The sequence below is a fragment of the Anomaloglossus baeobatrachus genome, chromosome 9, assembly GCF_048569485.1.
Source record: "Anomaloglossus baeobatrachus isolate aAnoBae1 chromosome 9, aAnoBae1.hap1, whole genome shotgun sequence".
Lineage (NCBI taxonomy): Eukaryota > Metazoa > Chordata > Amphibia > Anura > Aromobatidae > Anomaloglossus > Anomaloglossus baeobatrachus.
Genome location: NC_134361.1, coordinates 91,479,163 through 91,500,457, shown reverse-complemented (window position 1 = coordinate 91,500,457; position 21,295 = coordinate 91,479,163). Strand labels below are relative to the sequence as shown.

The following is a 21,295-nucleotide window of genomic DNA, read 5'->3' as shown; positions in this document are numbered from 1 at the left end:
TTTTATAAAGAAATTAAGTAAAGAGGCAAATCTGTTCAAATTTACATTGCACTTTATTGGTGGAAATTATAGTTCCTGTGCCCAGCACTTTACATGCACAGATTCTCAAATATGAAAGGGCAAACTGTGGTCAGCATGTATCATCCACTGCCTGTGTGATCACAGGTATATTTCACTCTAAAATGCTGAGTAGTTTCAGAGGAACACATACTTTTTATAGAAACCAGTGACTGAGCTGCACTATAGACTAGTCATACAGGCGGTTCCCCGGTGGCTTCTCCCCACCCACTAGTCATGACTGACAGGTCTCTCCCTATGTGCATGTATACACAGAGACCTGTCAGTCACTGTTAGAATGCTAATTTTAGCACCCTGTAGGATCAGCATCTGATTATCACTTTCTCCTTAACCCAGACTCATCAAAAAGGGCAGACACTGGCTGCGGTGATGTTCCCCCACACTCTGTGCATCCCACTGGATCTTCTTGGCCACAATTGATCCCAGATCTTAATTAACTGGAGGGTATAATGGCTAGGCTCCCACTGTTCTCCCAGTCTCAATCACTCAGATCAATCACTTGTTCCATTCTTCCCTTTGACACAATTGAGTAGCTCTGCTCTGTATAGTAGAATCCATCAGTAGAGGCCCAAACAGCCAACCATCTAATATGTATGTGGTTGATGCCACAGAATATGCTTCACAAACTATTGTCATGTTTTTCTTACCTGACAAAATGTATAATATCCGAAATGTTGCTACTATTCATTTTTTGTCAAGTATCTATACCTCACTGATGTGACATGAATCACAATTATGGGGAAAAAAATGCATCAAAAAGATAGTGATTGTGCCCATCGGGGTGCAGTTTCTCCAGGTTTTGACTAGAAGGTGGATGTAAAGTGAGTAAAGTGGTCTGCTCTAATGGAATAAGCAGGCGTCTTCATTATTGCTGTTTGGTAGGGCAACATGCACCTAATCAGTTTGAGCAAAGTGCGATTAGGAGGGATGGATGCAGCATGTTCAGTTTCATGTAAGAGAGAAAAGACTGTACACAGGGCTTGGGAAAAGGGTATATAAATTTATTTAATCCAGAAAGTACAAAAAACAGTTAAAAAGTTTAAAAAAGGACTTTAGTGAGAGGACCAGAAGGTGGCGTACTCACACCGCAACTCAGTGATCAGAATCAATAAGGGTGACAAAATGGCTGCACAACAGCACCATACAGACATGCCCATCAACCACTGCTCATAAAATTATATGTGAATAGCTGCCAGAGGCATGCTCAGAGGACCAAATATCCATGCAACAGCAGAATTAGGCAGTGCCAGAGGACATATCAGCAGGTGCAGGTGAAGGAGCAGAAACGCTCTTCAGCATACTAATAAGAGGTCATGTACCTGAGTTGTGGAATGAGGATCCAAGAAACCCCTTGGATCCTCATTCCACAGGGTTTCTTGGATCCTTATTCCACAACTCAGGTACATGACCTCTTAGTAGTGTGCTGAAGAGCGTTTCTGCTCCTTCACCTGCACCTGCTGATATGTCCTCTGGCACTGCCTAATTCTGCTGTTGCATGGATATTTGGTCCTCTGAGCATGCCTCTGGCAGCTATTCACATATAATTCTATGAGCAGTGGTTGATGGGCATGTCTGTATGGTGCTGTTGTGCAGCCATTTTGTCACCCTTATTGATTCTGATCACTGAGTTGCGGTGTGAGTACGCCACCTTCTGGTCCTCTCACTAAAGTCCTTTTTTAAACTTTTTTACTGTTTTTTGTACTTTCTGGATTAAATAAATTTATATACCCTTTTCCCAAGCCCTGTGTACAGTCTTTTTTCTCTTACTTGTATTTATTTCTGTATATGGCTTTTTCCATGTACCTATTATGGCACGGATTTTTATCCCGTGTATGTTGGTTGTTCTAACCCTATATGTTCAGTTTCATGTCTGATCCTTTTGGTCTTCCAGGAGATATTCCGCCACCAGCCTTGTGAGGAAGCACTTATTGGCTTTGTCTTATTTCAGCACTTACACAATCGGTTGAACCGAGCCGGCATGTGTGTAATGTGGTGGGGAAAGATAACTGTTGGCTGAAAAGAGCATTTAGCTGACAGTTATCTAGGGTACATGGTGTGGGCACCATAAATAGGGTAGTCCTGTTAAAACAATGAATAGTCACCTATTGGAGCGGTGCCATTACATTGATGTTGGCAGTACCGTTATCAGTGGGTGATGTGACATTGTTGGGTCACGTGTCTGCTGTGGGCATTCAGCGGCTGCTGGCTGGCTGTGGCCTTTAATATTTTGTCATAGCTGATGCTTGATGGAATATTAAGGAGCTAGGGCTAATGATTGACTGCAGCAGTCATGTGTCACAACGTATCACTGGATTGGAACAGCAGGGCTACAATGGTTGGAATGAGGACACCGTGGGAGGTGAGAATATATTTTTTTATTTTCTATGCGAACCTGAATTGATCAAGTAGAAGTTGTCTAGTAATGGACAACCCATTTAATTCGGCTTCTATCTTTAGAATTTAATGAAGAGAAGCCAAATAAGTCTAGCTCGCGAATGACCATAGTTATGCCAATTACATACAAGCAGTCATGTGATCAATCGCTCGCACCAGAAATCCCAGGATTTGTGACGGCATGTGCCCTGCTCTCCACATGCTTTTACTATTTTACTGTGTACAGTCACATGGAGTAACTCCAAGCTTTTGTCTAAAGTCTGGACAACTCTTTTAAAGAAGACCAGCCACCAGGATTTTCATATATAAAGTAAAGCCACTGCTATACTGGTGCTATCAAGCGGATTCTATATATACCTTTTAGTTCTGAGATCGGATGTATAGTTTCTGAAACATAGGCAAGTAAAGTTTGTGAAATGCAATGTTATTTGATTGATAGCATCTACAGAATATCTAATAGGTAGGTCAGGTTTTGCTAATTGTTCCCACCCCTGTCTGCTTACCTGTCCTTCATCCCCCTGTCTCTGTTATTACAGGGGGAGGAAGGACAGGGGAGAGGAGGGCCAGGCAGGCAGACAGGGGCGGGAACAACTAGCAAAACCTGACCCACCTATTAAATATTCTGTAGCTGCTATCAATCAAATAGTGCATTTCACAAACTTTACTTGCCTATATTTTAGAAACAAAAAACAGAGAATTGTGGTTTAAGGGATAACAATAAATATTTTATTAGCTGGCAAATACCATATATATTATAACACTCATAAATTGCATATGGAAAACAGGGGTCAGAAAGGGTATCCAGGTATTCAGTATATAGTTAATTAAGTCACATTAATGCTGCAAGAAAGTACATGTCCACAAAGAATACAGGGAATAAAGTGTCATGTGCAATACAATTACTATTACCACAGAAAGAGGGGGATTACATAAACATTGCACACTATCCCATATAAAGTGCTATATATATCCTAGTGGATCAGGCAAGAGTTTTTGCAGCACATATATAACAAGTCAAGTAACAGTCATATGTATACCAGTACCCAGAGGTGGAGGGGATTCACACCGAGCCTGAGGGACGCACGTTTCGCGTGTAGCTTTATCAACCAGGCGAGGTAAGAGTGCAAGAGTACGTATGACTGTTACTTGACTTGTTATACAGTGCCTACAAGTAGTATTCAACCCCCTGCAGATTTAGCAGGTTTACACATTCGGAAGTAACTTGGCATTGTGACATTTGGACTGTAGATCAGTCTGGAAGTGTGAAATGCACTGCAGCAAAAAAGAATGTTATTTCTTTTTTTTTTTTTTTTTTTAAATTGTGAAAAGTTTATTCAGAGGGTCATTTATTATTCAACCCCTCAAACCACAAGAATTCTATTTGGTTCCCCTAAAGTATTAAGAAGTATTTCAGGCACAAAGAACAATGAGCGTCACATGTTTGGATTCATTATCCCTTTTTCCAGCCTTTTTTGACTAATTAAGACCCTCCCCAAACTTGTGAACAGCTCTCATACTTGGTCAACATGGGAAAGACAAAGGAGCATTCCAAGGCCATCAGAGACAAGATCGTGGAGGGTCACAAGGCTGGCAAGGGGTACAAAACCCTTTTCAAGGAGTTGGGCCTACCTATCTCCACTGTTGGGAGCATCATCCGGAAGTGGAAGGCTTATGGAACTACTGTTAGCCTTCCACGGCCTGGACAGCCTTTGAAAGTTTCCACCCGTGCCGAGGCCAGGCTTGTCCGCAGAGTCAAGGCTAACCCAAGGACAACAAGGAAGGAGCTCCGGGAAGATCTCATGGTAGTGGGGACATTGGTTTCAGTCAATACCATAAGTAACGTACTCCACCGCAATGGTCTCCGTTCCAGACGAGCCCATAAGGTACCTTTACTTTCAAAGCGTCATGTCAAGGCTCGTCTACAGTTTGCTCATGATCACTTGGAGGACTCTGAGACAGACTGGTTCAAGGTTCTCTGGTCTGATGAGACCAAGATCGAGATCTTTGGTGCCAACCACACACATGACGTTTGGAGACTGGATGGCACTGCATACGACCCCAAGAATACCATCCCTACAGTCAAGCATGGTGGTGGCAGCATCATGCTGTGGGGCTGTTTCTCAGCCAAGGGGCCTGGCCATCTGGTCCGCATCCATGGGAAGATGGATAGCACGGCCTACCTGGAGATTTTGGCCAAGAACCTCCGCTCCTCCATCAAGGATCTTAAGATGGGTCGTCATTTCATCTTCCAACAAGACAACGACCCAAAGCACACAGCCAACAAAACCAAGGCCTGGTTCAAGAGGGAAAAAATCAAGGTGTTGCAGTGGCCTAGTCAGTCTCCTGACCTTAACCCAATTGAAAACTTGTGGAAGGAGCTCAAGATTAAAGTCCACATGAGACACCCAAAGAACCTAGATAACTTGGAGAAGATCTGCATGGAGGAGTGGGCCAAGATAACTCCAGAGACCTGTGCCAGCCTGATCAGGTCTTATAAAAGACGATTATTAGCTGTAATTGCAAACAAGGGTTATTCCACAAAATATTAAACCTAGGGGTTGAATAATAATTGACCCACACTTTTATGTTGAAAATGTATTAAAATTTAACTGAGCAAGCAACATAACTTGTTGGTTTGTAAGATTTATGCATCTGTTAATAAATCCTGCTCTTGTTTGAAGTTTGTAGGCTCTAACTTATTTGCATCTTATCAAACCTGCTAAATCTGCAGGGGGTTGAATACTACTCGTAGGCACTGTATATGTGCTGCAAAAACTCTTGTCTGATCCACTAGGATATGTATAGCACTTTATATGGGATAGTGTGCAATGTTTATGTAATCCCCCTGTTTCTGTGGTAATAGTAATTGTATTGCACATGACACTTTGTGGACATGTACTTTCTTGCAGCATTAATATGACTTAATTAACTATATACTGAATACCTGGATACCCTTTCTGACCCCTGTTTTCCATATGCAATTTATGAGTGTTATAATATATATATATATATATGGTATTTGCCAGCTAATAAAATATTTATTGTTATCCCTTAAACCACAATTCTCTGTTTTTTGTTGAATTATGCCTGTGGTGGGTTATTTACCTATTTGTCTTACAATATGATATGCCCTGCTATAGTACTTTGGATTGTTCTTTTGCTATATTTTAGAAAGTATACATCCGATCTCACAACTAAAGGGTGCTTTACACGCAGTGACATGGCTAACAATGTCGCTCGTGAAAGCACCCGCCCCCATCATTTGTGCGTCACGGGCAAATCGCTGCCCGTGGCGGACAAAATCGCTAGTACCCATCACACATACTTACCTTCCTAGTGACGTCGCTGTGAGCGGCGAACAGCCTCTTTTGTAAGGGAGTGGTTCGTGCGTCCAATAGAAGCGAAGTGGCGGAGAGCAGCCGCATGAAAGACACGCCCACCTCGTTGCCGGAGGACGCAGGTACGGTGTTGTTCGTCGTTCCTGGGGTGTCACACGTAGTGATGTGTGCTGCCTCAGGAACGACGAACAACCTGCGTCCAGCACCAGAAACAATATTTGGGAAATGGACGACGTGTCAACAATCAACGATTTGGTGAGTATTTTGCATCGTTAGTGGTCGCTCGTACGTGTCACACGCAACAACATCGCTTACGAGGCCGGATGTGCGTCACGAATTCCGTGACCCCCAACAACATCTCGTTAGCGATGTTGTTGCATGTAACGGAGCCTTAAAGGTATGTATAGAATTAGCATGATAGCACCGGTATAGCACTGGCGTTAGAATATATATATGAAAATCCTGGTGGTTCTTTCTCTTTAAGTGTATATATTACAGTCTAAAATAATGTAATTAACTAGCGCACTCCTAACTTAAGTTTCCTACAGGCATTTAATGGAACCTGTCAGCTGATTCTTGCTGCCCAAACCACGGGCAGCATAAATCAGAGGGTGGTTTCATGATTGCAGATAAGTATATTTTTCTATGAAACGCCAAGGTATTTCAGAGAAGATATAACTTGAAACAATGAATAGTCACCTTCTGGTGCGGGGAGAAGATGACTGGAGGGTGGCGCAGGAATAGTCTCATCTCCAGAGCATTTAAACAAATATATATATCCGGCTGTAGTTGTACAACCAGGCTCTGATTCATGCTGTCCGTGGTTTGGGAGAAGGAAAAAGAGTTTCAGCTCACCTGTAGCCTGGATTGTTGCATTCACAAGTGCTCGGTATCCACCGGCAGGTCCCAGCCGGTAACACTGTGGTGAAGAGTAGAAGAGGAAAGGATCCGGCACAGACTCTTCTATAGTAAAAACATTATAATCTTTATTCCAAGCATTAAAAAGGTAATGTGGAGACCAAAACGGTGTACAAGCAAAGAAGGAAACTTTACGAGTTTCGGACCTCAGTAAAAACAAAAGAGTCCTTAATCATAAGTGATTATGATTAAGGACTCTTTTGTTTTTACTGAAGTCCGAAAACGCGTAAAGTTTCCTTCTTTGCTTGTACACTGTTTTGGTCTCCACATTAACTTTTTAATGCTTGGAATAAAGATTATAATGTTTTTACTATAGAAGAGTCTGTGCCGGATCCTTTCCTCTTCTGCTGTCTGTGGTTTGGGCGGCATGATACAGCAGACAGCTTCCCTTTAATAGCATCCCACCGATCATTCTCTGGTTTCTCAGCTGTGATCAGCCAAGGGTGCACATTTATTATGAAAGGGAAAAGAGAATAATCTTGGCCACAATTAGCCAATTCTTCTTATACCTAATGAGAGACATTGATGCAACTATCTGTATGTTCCCTTTCATGTTTATTTTGAGGCAGATCTTGGCAAAAGCATTGTAATTCATCTAGAAGAATGGAATAGATAGGAAAATATCAGTCTGTGTTAAAAAAATGAGCAAAATTTTCCCTATGTAAGTTAAGGACAGGAATAAAGGATTAGTCTATTTGTAGATAACTAGGAGAATTCAATTATTGTTGCTTTATTAATGAAACATATATTTGTTTTCATTCATTCATTGTAATATGTCAAACTTGCCATTTCTTTTGGTTTGTGTTGGAAAAGTGCGGTGCTTTCTTGATAAGTTTGTAACCAGTTCAGACAGCACTCCATGCCATGGTAGAAAAGGTATTAGGGGAAAAAGAGAGGATATATAAAAGGATTACAGGATAAGAGACTATGTATGATATAATAGATATGTAGATTCCAGAAATGAAAATCTAATATAATCAAATTTGTGTGTGTTTCTCTCCTAGCTGGCGTCAGCTGTCCACGCTCGGTCCCTCCAGCATACCCGCCGCCTCAGGAACCCGGGGCAATTCAAGGACAGTATATGGTGACCGACGGCATAAACCAACCACAAGTTTTTGAGTTCACCGAACCCAGAAGAAGTCAATCCCCATTCTGGCAAAACTTCAGCAGGTTGACGCCTTTCAAAAAATAATACAAATATATAAATATATAAATATATATTGAGAAAGGAGTATTAAAATAGAAAAAGAAATTATATTTATAGATGGACCTTTTTTCGGAGAAGCACTGTTGCAACTAAACTATGAAAGGACCAAATACAAAAAAATAGCAAACAAGACAGGAAAACTAACTTTAAACAGTTGTTTTATTTTTTTCCTTAAAAAAAAGTTTCATTTTTTTCCCGTCGGACTACAGGAACTGCTCTACTCTTGAAAAGCTCCATAAAACATTTCCTCTCTCTAAGAAGAGTTCAGTCATAGTCACAAGACGCTTGCTGTTTCTTTCCTTGGACTCTAGGACTTCACTTGCTTTCCGTGATAGTGACCACTAATGTTTTTGGATTATTTGGTGGAAATTGCACATTTTGCTCAAAGAACATTTTCTCTCTAATTAAGAGAGAAAACATACCGTGGTTAATGGAAAGCACCCTAAGTAAAATACACAACCTGCTTTCATTTCATAATATTCACTCAACCCCTTCAGATCTAGTGGGGCCATCAATTGGTTGTCCGTCCTCCTGGTCCTGAAAAATTTGCCATTTCCTCATCAACATTGCTTCTGTAAGAGCAACCATTTTGAAAGTGGTCAAATTCTCAACATAGTTTTCCGGCACAAAAAGGCAAACGGCGAAGCTTACGGAGGGTAAAGTCGGGTTACAGATGCACGTCCTATGAAGTCGCAGAGACAGCACCCTAAACTGCCTGTGCATTGTATCTACTCTTTGTGTATAAATCTATGTTCGTTCAGGAGGTCTAATGTTGCAGGAAAGGAAAGAATTAGCTTCTTGGTTGTATATTGATCCTCCCACTGTCTTAGCGGTGCCAGAGCTCTGTAGTTCCCGGTCAGTCTGCTAGCTACTGTGCCGTCTATCTATTGCTTTACTTGTTCCATAGATGTTCTGGGATAAAGTCCATCAAACAGGGATTATTAGATTTTTTTTTTAATTGCAAATATTAATTTAGATTTTTAATTTTTTTTCCCATATAACTCAGAATGCCTTCGTAAGGCAGCACAGATAGCCCATCATTCTTATTATTTGGAGTCACTGTGAGCTTTGTAACTTAAGGACCATGTGAAAACAGACCAGATTTGCTGCTTTGATGTCCTACACTTTTGGTATACATTAATGCTGCATTCTCATTTCTGCATAGGTGATGCCTGAAGCCATGTCTGATTGGGAGTTTCAAACACATGGTATATGGAATAGTCCCTTGTCAAAAAATGGCAATAACGTCCATGGTGTAGAATCCCTAAGGCTTCACGTGTACCGTGCAGAGCACTTTAGCCGGAAGGGCAGCAGCGTACTGTAATAATCGCTGCCAGTCCTGGTGCTGGCTTGAGTTTCAAACATGTCAAACTAGTATTACATACTGGATCACTTATTGCAAGTCTATAAGCTTCTCTGCACATTGGTATTTACGAGTACTTTTATAGCTATTGCCTTCCTTTTCCGGCCCGATCTATCTATTTTCACATATATCGTCATATTCTAGGTGTTCTCTTTCTTTGAAATATTTCCTCTGGTTTGTCTTCTGCCGTTTCCAGTCTCTGGTATTTAGTATGCTGCTCAGTACACCTTCCCATGCTGCAGATAGGCTCATTCACTTAAATGGGTCTGTGTCCCCCCTGAGTAAAGAGGAAGATGGTGTCAGAGCTTATTAAACAGTTTCCTTTGTTTCATCTCTTACATTGCTTTCCCAAGGTGATCCTGTCCCTTTGTTTGTAGAGTGTGGCTGTTTTTTTTTCTCGTCCTCCTGCCGTCTTGCTACACTGCATCTCTTCCTAGAACACTTTGATGATTGAGTCTAGTTCTCCGAGCTCACTACTGCCAGCCGTACCCACCTTCACTGTGCCGAATGATCCCTGTGCTAGTCGCCTTGGGACTGGCTGTTTATAGATCACCATCAGGAAGAAAAGGCAAGCGATTTAGGTCACGAAACGTGAAGGTGCATCCACTCTTACTGTTGGTTCCAGACAATGAATTGCCCATCGTCATTATCGTCTTATCCCATAAATGGTGTATTTGATTTTGCTTTTTCTTAATCAAAAGCCAAACTGAACATTTAATATTCTATTTGATGGTTTGAGTGTACAACATCAATTGCTAACCATAACCGCTTGGGAATTTAGTTGTTTCGAGCAGCGATTAGGAAGTACAATAGTTAATCATAGAGTTTATATGATGTATAAAGACTGAAAATCTCAATCATAAACACTGGATAACATATGGTAAAATGAGACTATGACTTTCTAGGAAAGATAACATTTCTTGGTCTTCCCTGAAGGCACTCGTCTGACCCCTCAGTCGGACATGTTCACACAACACGTCAGGATGCACTGATCTCTAGTCATTGGGGTATTAACTCCAACCAGCTGAAGACAATCATATGAAAGACAGGCATAGTGAATGTCAGGTTGGGAGATGAGTACATGGGATCCATTACACAATCACTGAACCTATATACGTTTTTAAAATCTACTTCTATTTTTCTAAGTGTTTTATACAGTATCACATCTGCTCATTATTCAGGGATATAAGAGTAATTACTGTTTTGAGATCAGAGCACAACGAGACATTGTTCTGTTTCCCTACACAAATCTAAGATACAGCTAGATCCCATGATAGCTATAGTCTACAGATGCTATATACAACATGACTCCATCGGGTTACGTGTCAGTCCCTTCCTCCAGTTTCCCGCAGCATTCTTATCAGTGCAATGTCATCACTCATTAGAATTCTGTAAGCACGCGCTTGCCACTTATAATCTATCTGAGAACACAAGAACTTGCTATAAGTACCGGTGTCTGCATATATAAGAAGGTGCTCAATCTATTGCGCATAGATAATGACACATCATTAGGTTATTCCAGCATAGCACAGACAATAGGATTGTTGTGGGTGATTGGATTGCAGGGGATTGTTGTGCTGTGGAGCTTTGTATTAAAGGGGATCTCCAGTGGAAATGTAGTATACCTGGTAACTTGCTGATTGATGAGGCTTGAACCTGCACCAATAGGCTGAACGGGTACATTTTATCTCCATTAGAATATAGTGCCAGAGTCCATGCACCAGCACCGCTCTATTCATTCTCTATAGGACTGCTAGAAAACAAACAAGTAAAGCGGCCCTCACCAACCCCTATTGGGAATGAATGGAACAGCGGTCGAACATGCGCACTGCCGCTCTATTCTAATATGTAGAGATGAGTGGACCCTTGGAAGTTCGGTTCGGTGGCTCCATCCGGACTTTATATAAAGTTTGGTTTGAGACCTGAACCCCATTGGAAGTCACTAATTGGACAATATGGGTCTGCGCCTACATGTAGCCACAAACAGATCACTTCTGGGGGAAGATGGGCGTGGTTTTTCCAATTTTCTTTTGGGGGGGTGCACACTACATCCGATCATGTTGTTGTTACCCCCAGTGAGAGCCATTCAACCACTGCAAGTGGCTAGTACTACACCTGAGTACCGAGCGTACCAGAGCACAGCGATGCTTGCATGAATGATGTTCATACATAAAGCACCCGATCACGGAAACCAAACTCTGTTTTTTTTGTAAAATCTGTATTTGCTATAAACACCAAACATGGAACCTCAGAATCGCTCATCTCTACTAACGGGGAGAAGAGTGCCATCATTCTCCCAATCGGTGCAGGTCACTTTTGTTGGAACCTCACCAATCAATAAGTTATCCTGCCCTAGATACCTGCCTTGTGGGTAACAACCCTTGGTCTTAAGGTGTCCATACAAATAGAGGAAAAGTCATCCATACCTGTCAATTTCAACAAGACTAGCTGACTAGTATGTGTATATGGAGTGCACATGACAGATATATGAATAGGCAAGGATCACGCACATTTAATTTCAACATGTCTGATCCTTTGTCCTCACAGGAGGGGTTTGGCCATAGTTTACTCTCCTAAACCAAATCAAAATGAACGCAAGACTGGCTAAGCCTTGTATGCATCTCTATGGGTGACCAAACGTTCTGTCTACAGCCATTGAGAGCGTTTGATCAGCTTTACGGCAGCAGTGCCTGGTGCAGTGGTGGCCATTTTTTTTTTAAGAAAATGGTGTGTTCTATTTTGCTCCCCTTGAAATAATGTATTTCTCTACACATCAGTGGGGTATTCCCTGCTGATTCATATTACTTGATATTTTAGTATTAGCAGAATATTATCCTTAGGCCTCGTACATAGATGTAATACAGCATCAATAGACATCTGTTGGGTATACCTCTAATGTAATCTTCGCATCTTAAGAAGAATGCATCAAGACGCCAGAAGACCAGGTCTTATCAAATGTGAACTCTTCTAATCATCAGAGCTTTATGGCATATGTGTGAGACATCTACATGAGCCATTATAGGGTGGTTTCAAAGCTATATTACAACTAGATACATATGAATACACCCATATGAGTACACACCCAAACCATTAGCGTCAATAAGTGGAATTTGCAATAAATGATATGACTTATGTAGTGTAGTGGTAAGATTGAATGCACCTTCTGCTAAACAACCTTTCATGAAAAATATGTATATCTGGATTTTCTACCTCTGATTAACTGGTATTATAGATGGACAGCAGATGCAGCCATGTTTGTATCAAAGTTTAGGGCCTGGCTCTGGATCAAACTGCTCTTTTATCTGACAGACTACCTTTACCCATCAGTCCATATTGTCTTAAGTGTTATTAGTTTTCAAGAAGGTGCAGGACACCTGAGAAGGGTAATGGATAGTGGTTTATTTTGGAAACCTTTCATTTTCTGTGATTGGTTATACAGATTGTGTTGTTCTCACCTGTAAAACCTGCTGCCTGATATTGTGGCCTGGTTCCCCGCATTGCAGACATATCCGACTATATTTACTTGAATACCTTTGCCTCAGCTGCCCACTGTGAGATTATTACTTGTGAAAGTTCCCTACTTTGAATTAAAGCCTATGGACAACTTTAAAAAATAGTTTTACATGTTAGTGGCTAGAATGGTGCATTATGTGCCTGCAATCTAGATCCCCTCATTTATTTTCATTTACCTTGATATGTAGTTTATAACCTGCTCCTAGTCTAGACTTTTCTGACATGGACGTGTCTCTCCTAGTATCTGATGATGGATGTCAAGTCTGTGTGCCTAGGATGCTGCCATCCCATGTATTCTTGAAAGTCCAAAAAGGATCTCATCTCTCTTGTACTGATAGACAATGATGATGAAGAGTATGTGATTTTTCCCTACCTTGTGCGTCTGCTTCCCTCTTCTCACTGCCTTTGTGGTCTGCCCTCAATGAAGACTTGCATGCTTTCCTCCATTTCCACACACTGACCTTCCTTGTACAATCCTCACTCCCTGATGCTACCTCTAAGGCCTCTGCCACACTCACGTGAAATTCACGCACGTGCCGAGAGACACGTATTTCCCCTGCGTGTTGCGTGCAGGTAAGTACGTGTCTCTGGTACATGCGGGCCACATGTGTTCTACGTGTGCTATCCGCGATACTCACCTGGTCCTTCCTGCTGTCCGCGCTGCTGTCCGTGGTGCTGATCTTCGGCTCCAGCCCTCCCGTCTCCCCGCTGCTGCTGCTGCCAGGCAGTGAAGTGAATATTAAATGAGAATCATGAGCGGCGGTCGGCAGCAAGAGGCAGCAGCGGCAGAGACAGGAGAGCTGGAGAAGGTGAGTTAATGTTTTGGGTTTTTTTCACTGACACGTGTGTTTTCTCCGGCACGTGTCACACGGGACCGCATCCACACTACACCCGTGTGGTACGGGTGCGGGCCGTGTGACACCCGTGCTGCGAGAGAAAACAGTGACATGTCAGCGCTTTGAAAAACGCACACACGTACAAACGCACACGGACACACGTTCCGTGTGGTTTTACGTGTGTGTGCCTGCTACAATAGGGTAGCATTGCTTAACGTGTCTCCGTGCCGCCGGTACGTGTAAAAAATGACAAACACGTGCCGGCGGCACGGATGTGTGTCGCAGGCCTAACACTGAGAGAAGGGATGGAGAAAGCGGAGAGGAGCAGTGTGCTTTTCAATCTCTCACTTCCAGCTGTATAAAGTACATAGACTCTACAGCAGCAAAATGGTAGAGAATTATTAAGGAAGACTATTTAAAATCTTAAATTATTTTACATTTTGAAACAAATAAACAATAAAAATAAGTTCAGTACCACCTAGGTGCTTACGGGCCAGGCCAGTATTTCCCATGTATTATAGGTAACAAATTGCTTTACACAGAGGTCAAGGATTTTCATACCTTTTTTTGCTATCTCCATTATACATGACACATCATTGTCTGCCGGGGTTCCTAACCCTTAGCTAATTGTGTCAGCCAATTAGGCTTACAATACACTATCACTAAAGACAAGATAGCATCATCAAATAAGTTTAGATCTCAAATTTTCCTCTAAATATTTTTTATATATCCTTAAATTGGAAGGAACTATATTTTTCTGCTACAGAGGTTCATATGTACAGCATAACATAGAGATAATATTTTCCGCTGCTGCTAAAGATGCCTACAAGCTCTCCGCACACTGAACATTGAACCCTATAATATAAAAGTATGGCGCAAACTCCTATTCTACCTCTGGTGATGGATATAGGCAGCTAAACTAAGCTGAAGCTGGACTACTGATCAGTCAGGAAATTCGGCGCTTTGGATCAGAAAAAGGGATATCCAATTTTATATCAATAATTAAAGAGGTTGTCCACTACTTTGATATTGATGGCCTATCCTTAGGATAGGTCATCAACGTCTTATCGGCTGGGGTCCGACACCCGTACCCCCGCCGATCAGCTGTTCTCAGTCCCAGTGGCAGCAGGCGTCCGGAAATGCTCAGTTCTGTTGCTGCTCCGTCTTCTGATAGTAACCACAGCCGGGTACTGCACATCCACCTCCCATTCTAACCAATAGTAAACAGATGTGCAGTACACGGCTGCAATCAGAAGACGAAGCAGCTCCGGAACTGAGCATTTCCTTCTGCCTGCTGCCGCCGCCAGGGCCGAGAGCAGCTGATCGGCGGGGGTGCAGGGTGTTGGACCTCGGCCGATCAGACATTGATGACATAGCCTAAAGGCCCCATTACACGCAACGACGGATCTAACGATATATCGCTGGGGTCACGGTTTCCGTGATGCACATCCGGCATCGTTAGCGATGTCGTTGCGTGTGACAGCAAGGAACGTATGTTAGCGATGGAAAATACTCACCTCGTTCCTTTTTAAAATATCGTGGATTGTTGAGGTCGCAGGTTGTTCGTCGTTCCCGAGGCAGCACACATCGCTACGTGTGACACCTCGGGAACGATGACCTGCAGCTTACTTGCGGCCGCCGGCAATGCGGAAGTAAGGAGGTGGGCGGGATTTTACGTCCTGCTCATCTCCGCCCCTCCGCTTCTATTGGGCTGCTGCTTAGTGACGCCGCTGTGACGCCGCACGAACCGCCCCCTTAGAAAGGAGGCGGTTTGCCAACAACAGCGACGTCGCTAGGCAGGTAAGTCCGTGTGACGGCTCCAAACGATTTTGTGCGCCACGGGCAGCGATTTGCCCGTGACGCACAAACAACGGGGGCGGGTGCTTTCACCATCGATATCGCTGCGTGTAACACTCCCTTAAGGATAGGCCATCAATGTCAAAGTAGTGGACAACCTCTTTAATTAAATTCAGATAATAAAATAGTATAAAGGTGGACAACAGAGTTGAATAGAAATTATAGACATAGGATGACTGGTGGGTTGATTATTAGGAACATAGCCCTTAAATGGGATTACAAGATCTGAGAAAATGTATCTAAATGGAGAAAATAACATTAAAAACCCTAAAACATTATTTATGGTTAAATGATATGCCTCTCCAGCATTGCCCCCTGGTGCTCCCAGTCGGACTTGGTTTACCTTCCTGCAGTGACGATGATCCGTTCCACTCATCTGATCACTGCAGCCAATCGCTGACCTTCGCGGTGTAATGCACAAGGCTAGTGACTGGCTGCAGGGGTTATAATTTACTTGCAACAACATGCAGCTTATACAACTACATTTCTTCAGCTTTGCACTCAGTTGGCGTCCATCTTTACTTAGTATTAAAATTTGTACAAGTCACTGGGCTTTACACAGTGGCATGCATATCTCTACTTGTTAAGTTATATCTCTGTACACATCAACACCACCCGATAGCTGTCCCTGGAAGGGAGATCATCTCATTCACGTTGCTCCTGGAGCCCAGACTTTTGTATCATGACTTAAGGTCCATTTGCACTGCCCAATTATGCCAGGAAAGCTCATTTTGTGACAGTTGTGCAGTTTAAACAGCCTGCTGATCACCCAATGAATGAGCAAAATGCTTGTTTTTTTATCTTTTATGCTGCTCAAAAGATCTTCGGTCTTGGCAGCACATCGTCTAGCGTAAAGAGGACTTGCACTGCCGAGAACCAAGGCTGCACTCTGTTACAGATTGCTCAGTACACATATGTGGCATGGTCTGCCTGTTTAAACAGGCAATCAAATAACCCAAAATCGGCAAGCATGTCACCAGGCTGGCAATTGTTTTCTTACGCAGTGTAAATGAGCCTTTAGTGTTGTTATATATAAATTGTTTAGCATGAAAGGGATGTTTGTCTTTTTCCACTATGATGTGGAAATGTTAACTGTGACTACGGCACTTAAGATGTCAATTTCATTTTACAGCAATCTACGCGCATCGACACTAGTGCGGTACAGAACCATATGTGATGCTAGTTTTGTCTCACCAACATCTTCTTATTACCAAAACCATCAACGCACAATAAAGATTTTACACTGAACACTGCATATATAGATCTACCTGAGTACATCTCCACACAAAGGCTGAAAATCCATTAAGCATGCCAAAACTGGATTGTGCCACAAATGACAGATTACAAAGTTAAGTATTTAATATTATCCTTGAAATGCACATAGTAGCAGTTCCCATTAACCCATTCGAATCTCTGTATCGATATTTTGAGACAAATGCGACCATCTCGTATATTAATAAAGCAGGGTGTTTATCCAAATGGTGCTATTTTTAGACAATATCTAATGTAGCCTGTAGTCGTTGATCACTGGACCAGCTTTCATGTTATTCTCAATGTTATATGAGTCATTATTATGAATTACTGTTGTCTATTCAGCTTTGTATGAATCTCATTGTGAGTCGTATGGTGCGGTATACAATGGATGAATACTGGTCAAATCCGCTGTTTTCAGCATCAACGGCCAACCTTCTATTGTGTATAGTGTGTCCTGAATGTCCCCGATGGTACATGTTGAGGAAAAACAGGTTACTATGCCCAATCCTTTTGTTTTTCTTAATAAAGAGAAGCCTTAGAGGTGTCCGACTGAGGCTTACTCCTCGTCCTAGAGAGACACATAACTGCTTGGCTGAGACTATCATGCGTGTGTATGAGGGGGGCTCAGAGTTTTGACAACAGCTAGATGGTTAGCAGATTAGGTATCCAGCCAGTGTCGGACCCACAATATGGCTTGTCAGCCTTTACGAGGTGATACAATATTTTTTCTGCTACAGATGGAAGACATTGTAATTTTTTGGGGTACTTCATAATTTTATTCTTCCATCAAGTAGCTGTCGGTCAGAATTAGGGAAGCCATAGCATAGAGACCTTTTTCTTGTCTTCATACAATCTCCCTATATAGGCTGTCAGGGTATTTTTTAACAACGTGTATGTAGATTATGGAAGTGATCTTATGCAAAAATACATATCTTTAATTAGGGTTCATCCAATTAACTCAAAACAAGGCCTTGCTCAGTTTCATTTTCTTAAATTGGTAAACTCAACACAAAGCAGATAAGCATGAATATGGCTACGGCAAGGCCTGAAAGAGCAGAACATGATTTAGGCGTCCACTGAGTTCCAGTATCATGTACCACCTCCTTTGGACCCTGCACTGGCTATTACACATTGGGGCTGATATACTAAAGCTTTCTAACTTTTAGTCAGTGTAAACTTAATGTGCATTTACATCCGACCACTGATCGGTAAACTTTTATCAATTGACAGTTGTTTAATAGCCTGTTTACATGGCACACTGCAGTAAATGATGCGCACTGAGCAATCTGTAAAAGATCAGTCTGTGCACATACGCTGCCATGTTTCTCACCAGTTTGAGTCCTAGTTACACAGAACGATGCACCACTGAGAACTATAACTTTTTGCTCAGCACAAAGGATCATTTGCTCATTCATCGGCTGATCGGAAGCCTGTTTACACTGAAAGATAATCGCTAAACAGAAGTTTTTAATTTGTCAGTATAAGTACAGCATTAGCCAATACAGCCTTGCAAGGTCCAAAAATCATCAAAGTATCTCATGCTGCTTGATAAAATCTTTAGACTGTCCACTCAAAGTTTATACTATCTATGATAGCTTACTTTGGTCCATTAAATTATGCCAAATTATGGCTCAACTCTAGCTCATGAGATTACTAATTAGGCTATGCCTCGTTTCCTAACGTCTTAATAAATCACAGCCCCTTGTCAATCATGATGGGCAAAAAAAGTCTTAAATTCATAATAAATGTGATGTAGGGTATTTAAGAGAGTTTACTGAATTCTGGGGCATATAGCTTGGTAAATCATCCCCGGTGCATCAGTTTTGCATTAAGTGCTTCTTTTTGGGAAAAGGGCTGTCCTACTGGCACTGCCAACTAGTAGGGACTTTGTTGAGCATACTGGTCGTTTAGAAGCTGCATGCTAGGAATACCCCTTCACTCAGTAGGTTCTGGTACTTTGGGTTGTCCTTCACTGTCTTCACAAACTGAAAATTGTGGTTATATGCAGCTGGATTCATCTTCTGCACAAAGCTAGTACCTGTGAATGTGCATCCAGACACTTTGTGTGTAAAACTGATCGTTGTAACATTCAGTTGGCACCTGGGTGGTGGGTATAACGGCTTTGCAGCAACTATACTAACCACTAGTGAAAAGAAAAAAAAAATCCTGCACAAGTTAATGAAAACACTTTATCCATTTCATGTGCCATGAGAACCTCCTATGTTATATGGACTGTGGTCACCTGTGGCTGCCTCGTTATTGTGTGGTTCTACTCCATCCAAAGACTCATTCTACCAGTGCCAAAGCTTCTCCGGTCTTGTTTCTCCTGTGCCCTGCTGCTCTGGTGAGAAGTAGTAAATGCCATCCCGTCTGTCTCTGCCTTAGAGCTCATTCACCAGCTTTCCTAACATGAAAGGATATTATTGTGAGCCTCAGCTACTTCTGGGGCAAATTCAGGGGCAGACATATCATTGGTGCAACTCAAGGGTCCAAAAGGTGAGGGGACCCATTTCCACCTCTAAAGTAGGTATAATTGTGTTTTATGATGAGCTCATGGCCAGCAAAGGGCCCAATTACTTTTTTTGCACAGGGGCCCTCTTCCAACTGTATCCGCCAGTAGGCAAATTGCAATGTCTTGCTTGAAATATTTACAGCCAGCCAATCGCGGAACTTGCAAATTCAGACCTGTTGTGACTTTTTGGGATCATTTTGCAAGTGCGGGATATTAGGATGATGAGCTCATGAGCAATGAAGTGCTCAAGAGCAAAGGCCTTTTTCAACACGAGCAACCATGTTTCCATTACATAAGCCATTGTGTCTGCATCTAAGTTGTCTGACGTTCTGTGTTCTCATACAGGCAGCGCAGGTTATGTTTCCTTAAATGAATGTGAGAGAGATGAGGCAGATTAAGGGTTAAACATAGGGCCTGCAATGGAGCAAAAACTTATTTTTCTAAGAATGGTTGCACCTTTATAGAACGACCCCCTGTATATATAGAAAATACGACTCCGATGTCTATCACTAATCATTCCAGGAGCATACATTGTAAATACGACACCTCTAGGATACAACATTTGGATTGTCGTCCTCCTATAGGACGACTATTGGAACATACTCTGTATTACTGACTCTTGTATTTGTGTTTTTTTATCATTATTTTACCTTCCTCACATGTTTCCGTTTGATAAATGCGCCAATATATTATTTGCAGCTACTTTTCAGGGAACTTATAATCTCTCGTAGCTAAGATAAGTTCTGCATGATATCACACTTTGGTTCCTTTTTTTATTATTATTTTCGCGCAAAAAGAAACACAGGTGGAATTGTACATGGATCAATATCATTGTGATGGTTATTTTTTTTTAGTATGCAGAAAAAAAAAAAAGGTGATCTGCTCTTCTTGTTCTAAGCCAAAAAAACCTTGACATCAGAGCTCGGGTTTATTCAAAGTCAGAACAAAGAGGTTTGTTATTTAGCTACTGTTTCCAAATGTTATGTCTCTTATGTTCTGTTACAAAGGGTTGTTTGGCGCCGTCAAACAAAAATGTAAAAGTTTTGTGTAAAGGAAAACAAAAAAACTTGTTTTAAAGAGTGTTGTCAGAAACACTGAGCCTTATGAGAAAAAAATATTTATGGAGAAATAAAAAAAAAATGGAAAAAGGCATTTTTAAAGTATTTTTAAATATTTTATTTATGTAAACAAAAAAATTAAACGTGTTGGATCTTACAGCTCTAAAAAGAATATGTGCATCCTAAAACTGTTTTTTAAATGTCACTAATAGCCCAGCTTCAATGCCTAGGCATCTGTTTTGTACAAAATAAACTGTTTGTTCATCTGTTATGTACCTCAAGACGATTACAGGTATTGTCTGTCCCTTAAGAGTCCAGTCTTGGATGAAGAACAGAAATTCGGATGGGGCTGCAGAGCACACTTGTACTTATGGAGGACATGGTGCTAGGAAAGATCCTAAGGGATCAAGTAAAGAGTTCCTAAGTGACTTTATCAATATGGCTCAAACAATGTAGCAGTAAATGCAAATTAAAGAGGTTGTCCACTACTTTTACATTGATGGTCTATCCTTAGTATAGGTCATCAATGTTTGATCGGCCGGGGTCCGACACCCTGTACCCCCGCTGATCAGCTGTTGTCGGTCCCGGCGTCGGCAGCCGGAAATGCTGAGTTCCGGAGCTGGTCCGTCTTCTGATAGTGGCCGCGGCCAAGTACTGCACATCCATCTCCCATTCTAAACAATAGGAGGCGGATCTGCAATACCCAGTAGCGGCCGCTATCAGAAGATGAAGCAGCTCTGGACCTGAGCATTTCTGGCTACCTGTTGCTGCCGCTGGGACTGAGAACAACTGATCGGCAGGGGTGCCGGGTGTCTGACCCTGGCTCATCAGACATTGATGACATATCCAAAGGATAGGCCATCAATGTAAAAGTAGTGGACAACCTCTTTAACTCCTAAGGGCTCATGTGTATAGAGCTGTGGGTTCTTCGTGCATTGCTGTATAGTGCGAATTAAAGGAGCTATGC

The 21,295-nt window shown here is 42.0% G+C and overlaps 1 protein-coding gene across 6 annotated transcripts in view; it reads left to right on the top strand.

Moving 5' to 3' along the window:
- ARHGEF9 (Cdc42 guanine nucleotide exchange factor 9) overlaps positions 1-20,609 on the top strand; it is a 602,462-nt gene extending 581,853 nt beyond the window's left edge. For all 6 annotated transcript variants that reach the window (XM_075323881.1, XM_075323882.1, XM_075323884.1 and 3 more), the window contains one exon: positions 7,733-20,609. In XM_075323881.1, coding sequence (XP_075179996.1) covers positions 7,733-7,920 — 188 coding nt within the window. In that variant the 3' untranslated portion in view covers positions 7,921-20,609. The remainder of the gene's footprint in view (positions 1-7,732) is intronic.
- The last annotated feature ends 686 nt before the right edge of the window (positions 20,610-21,295 follow it).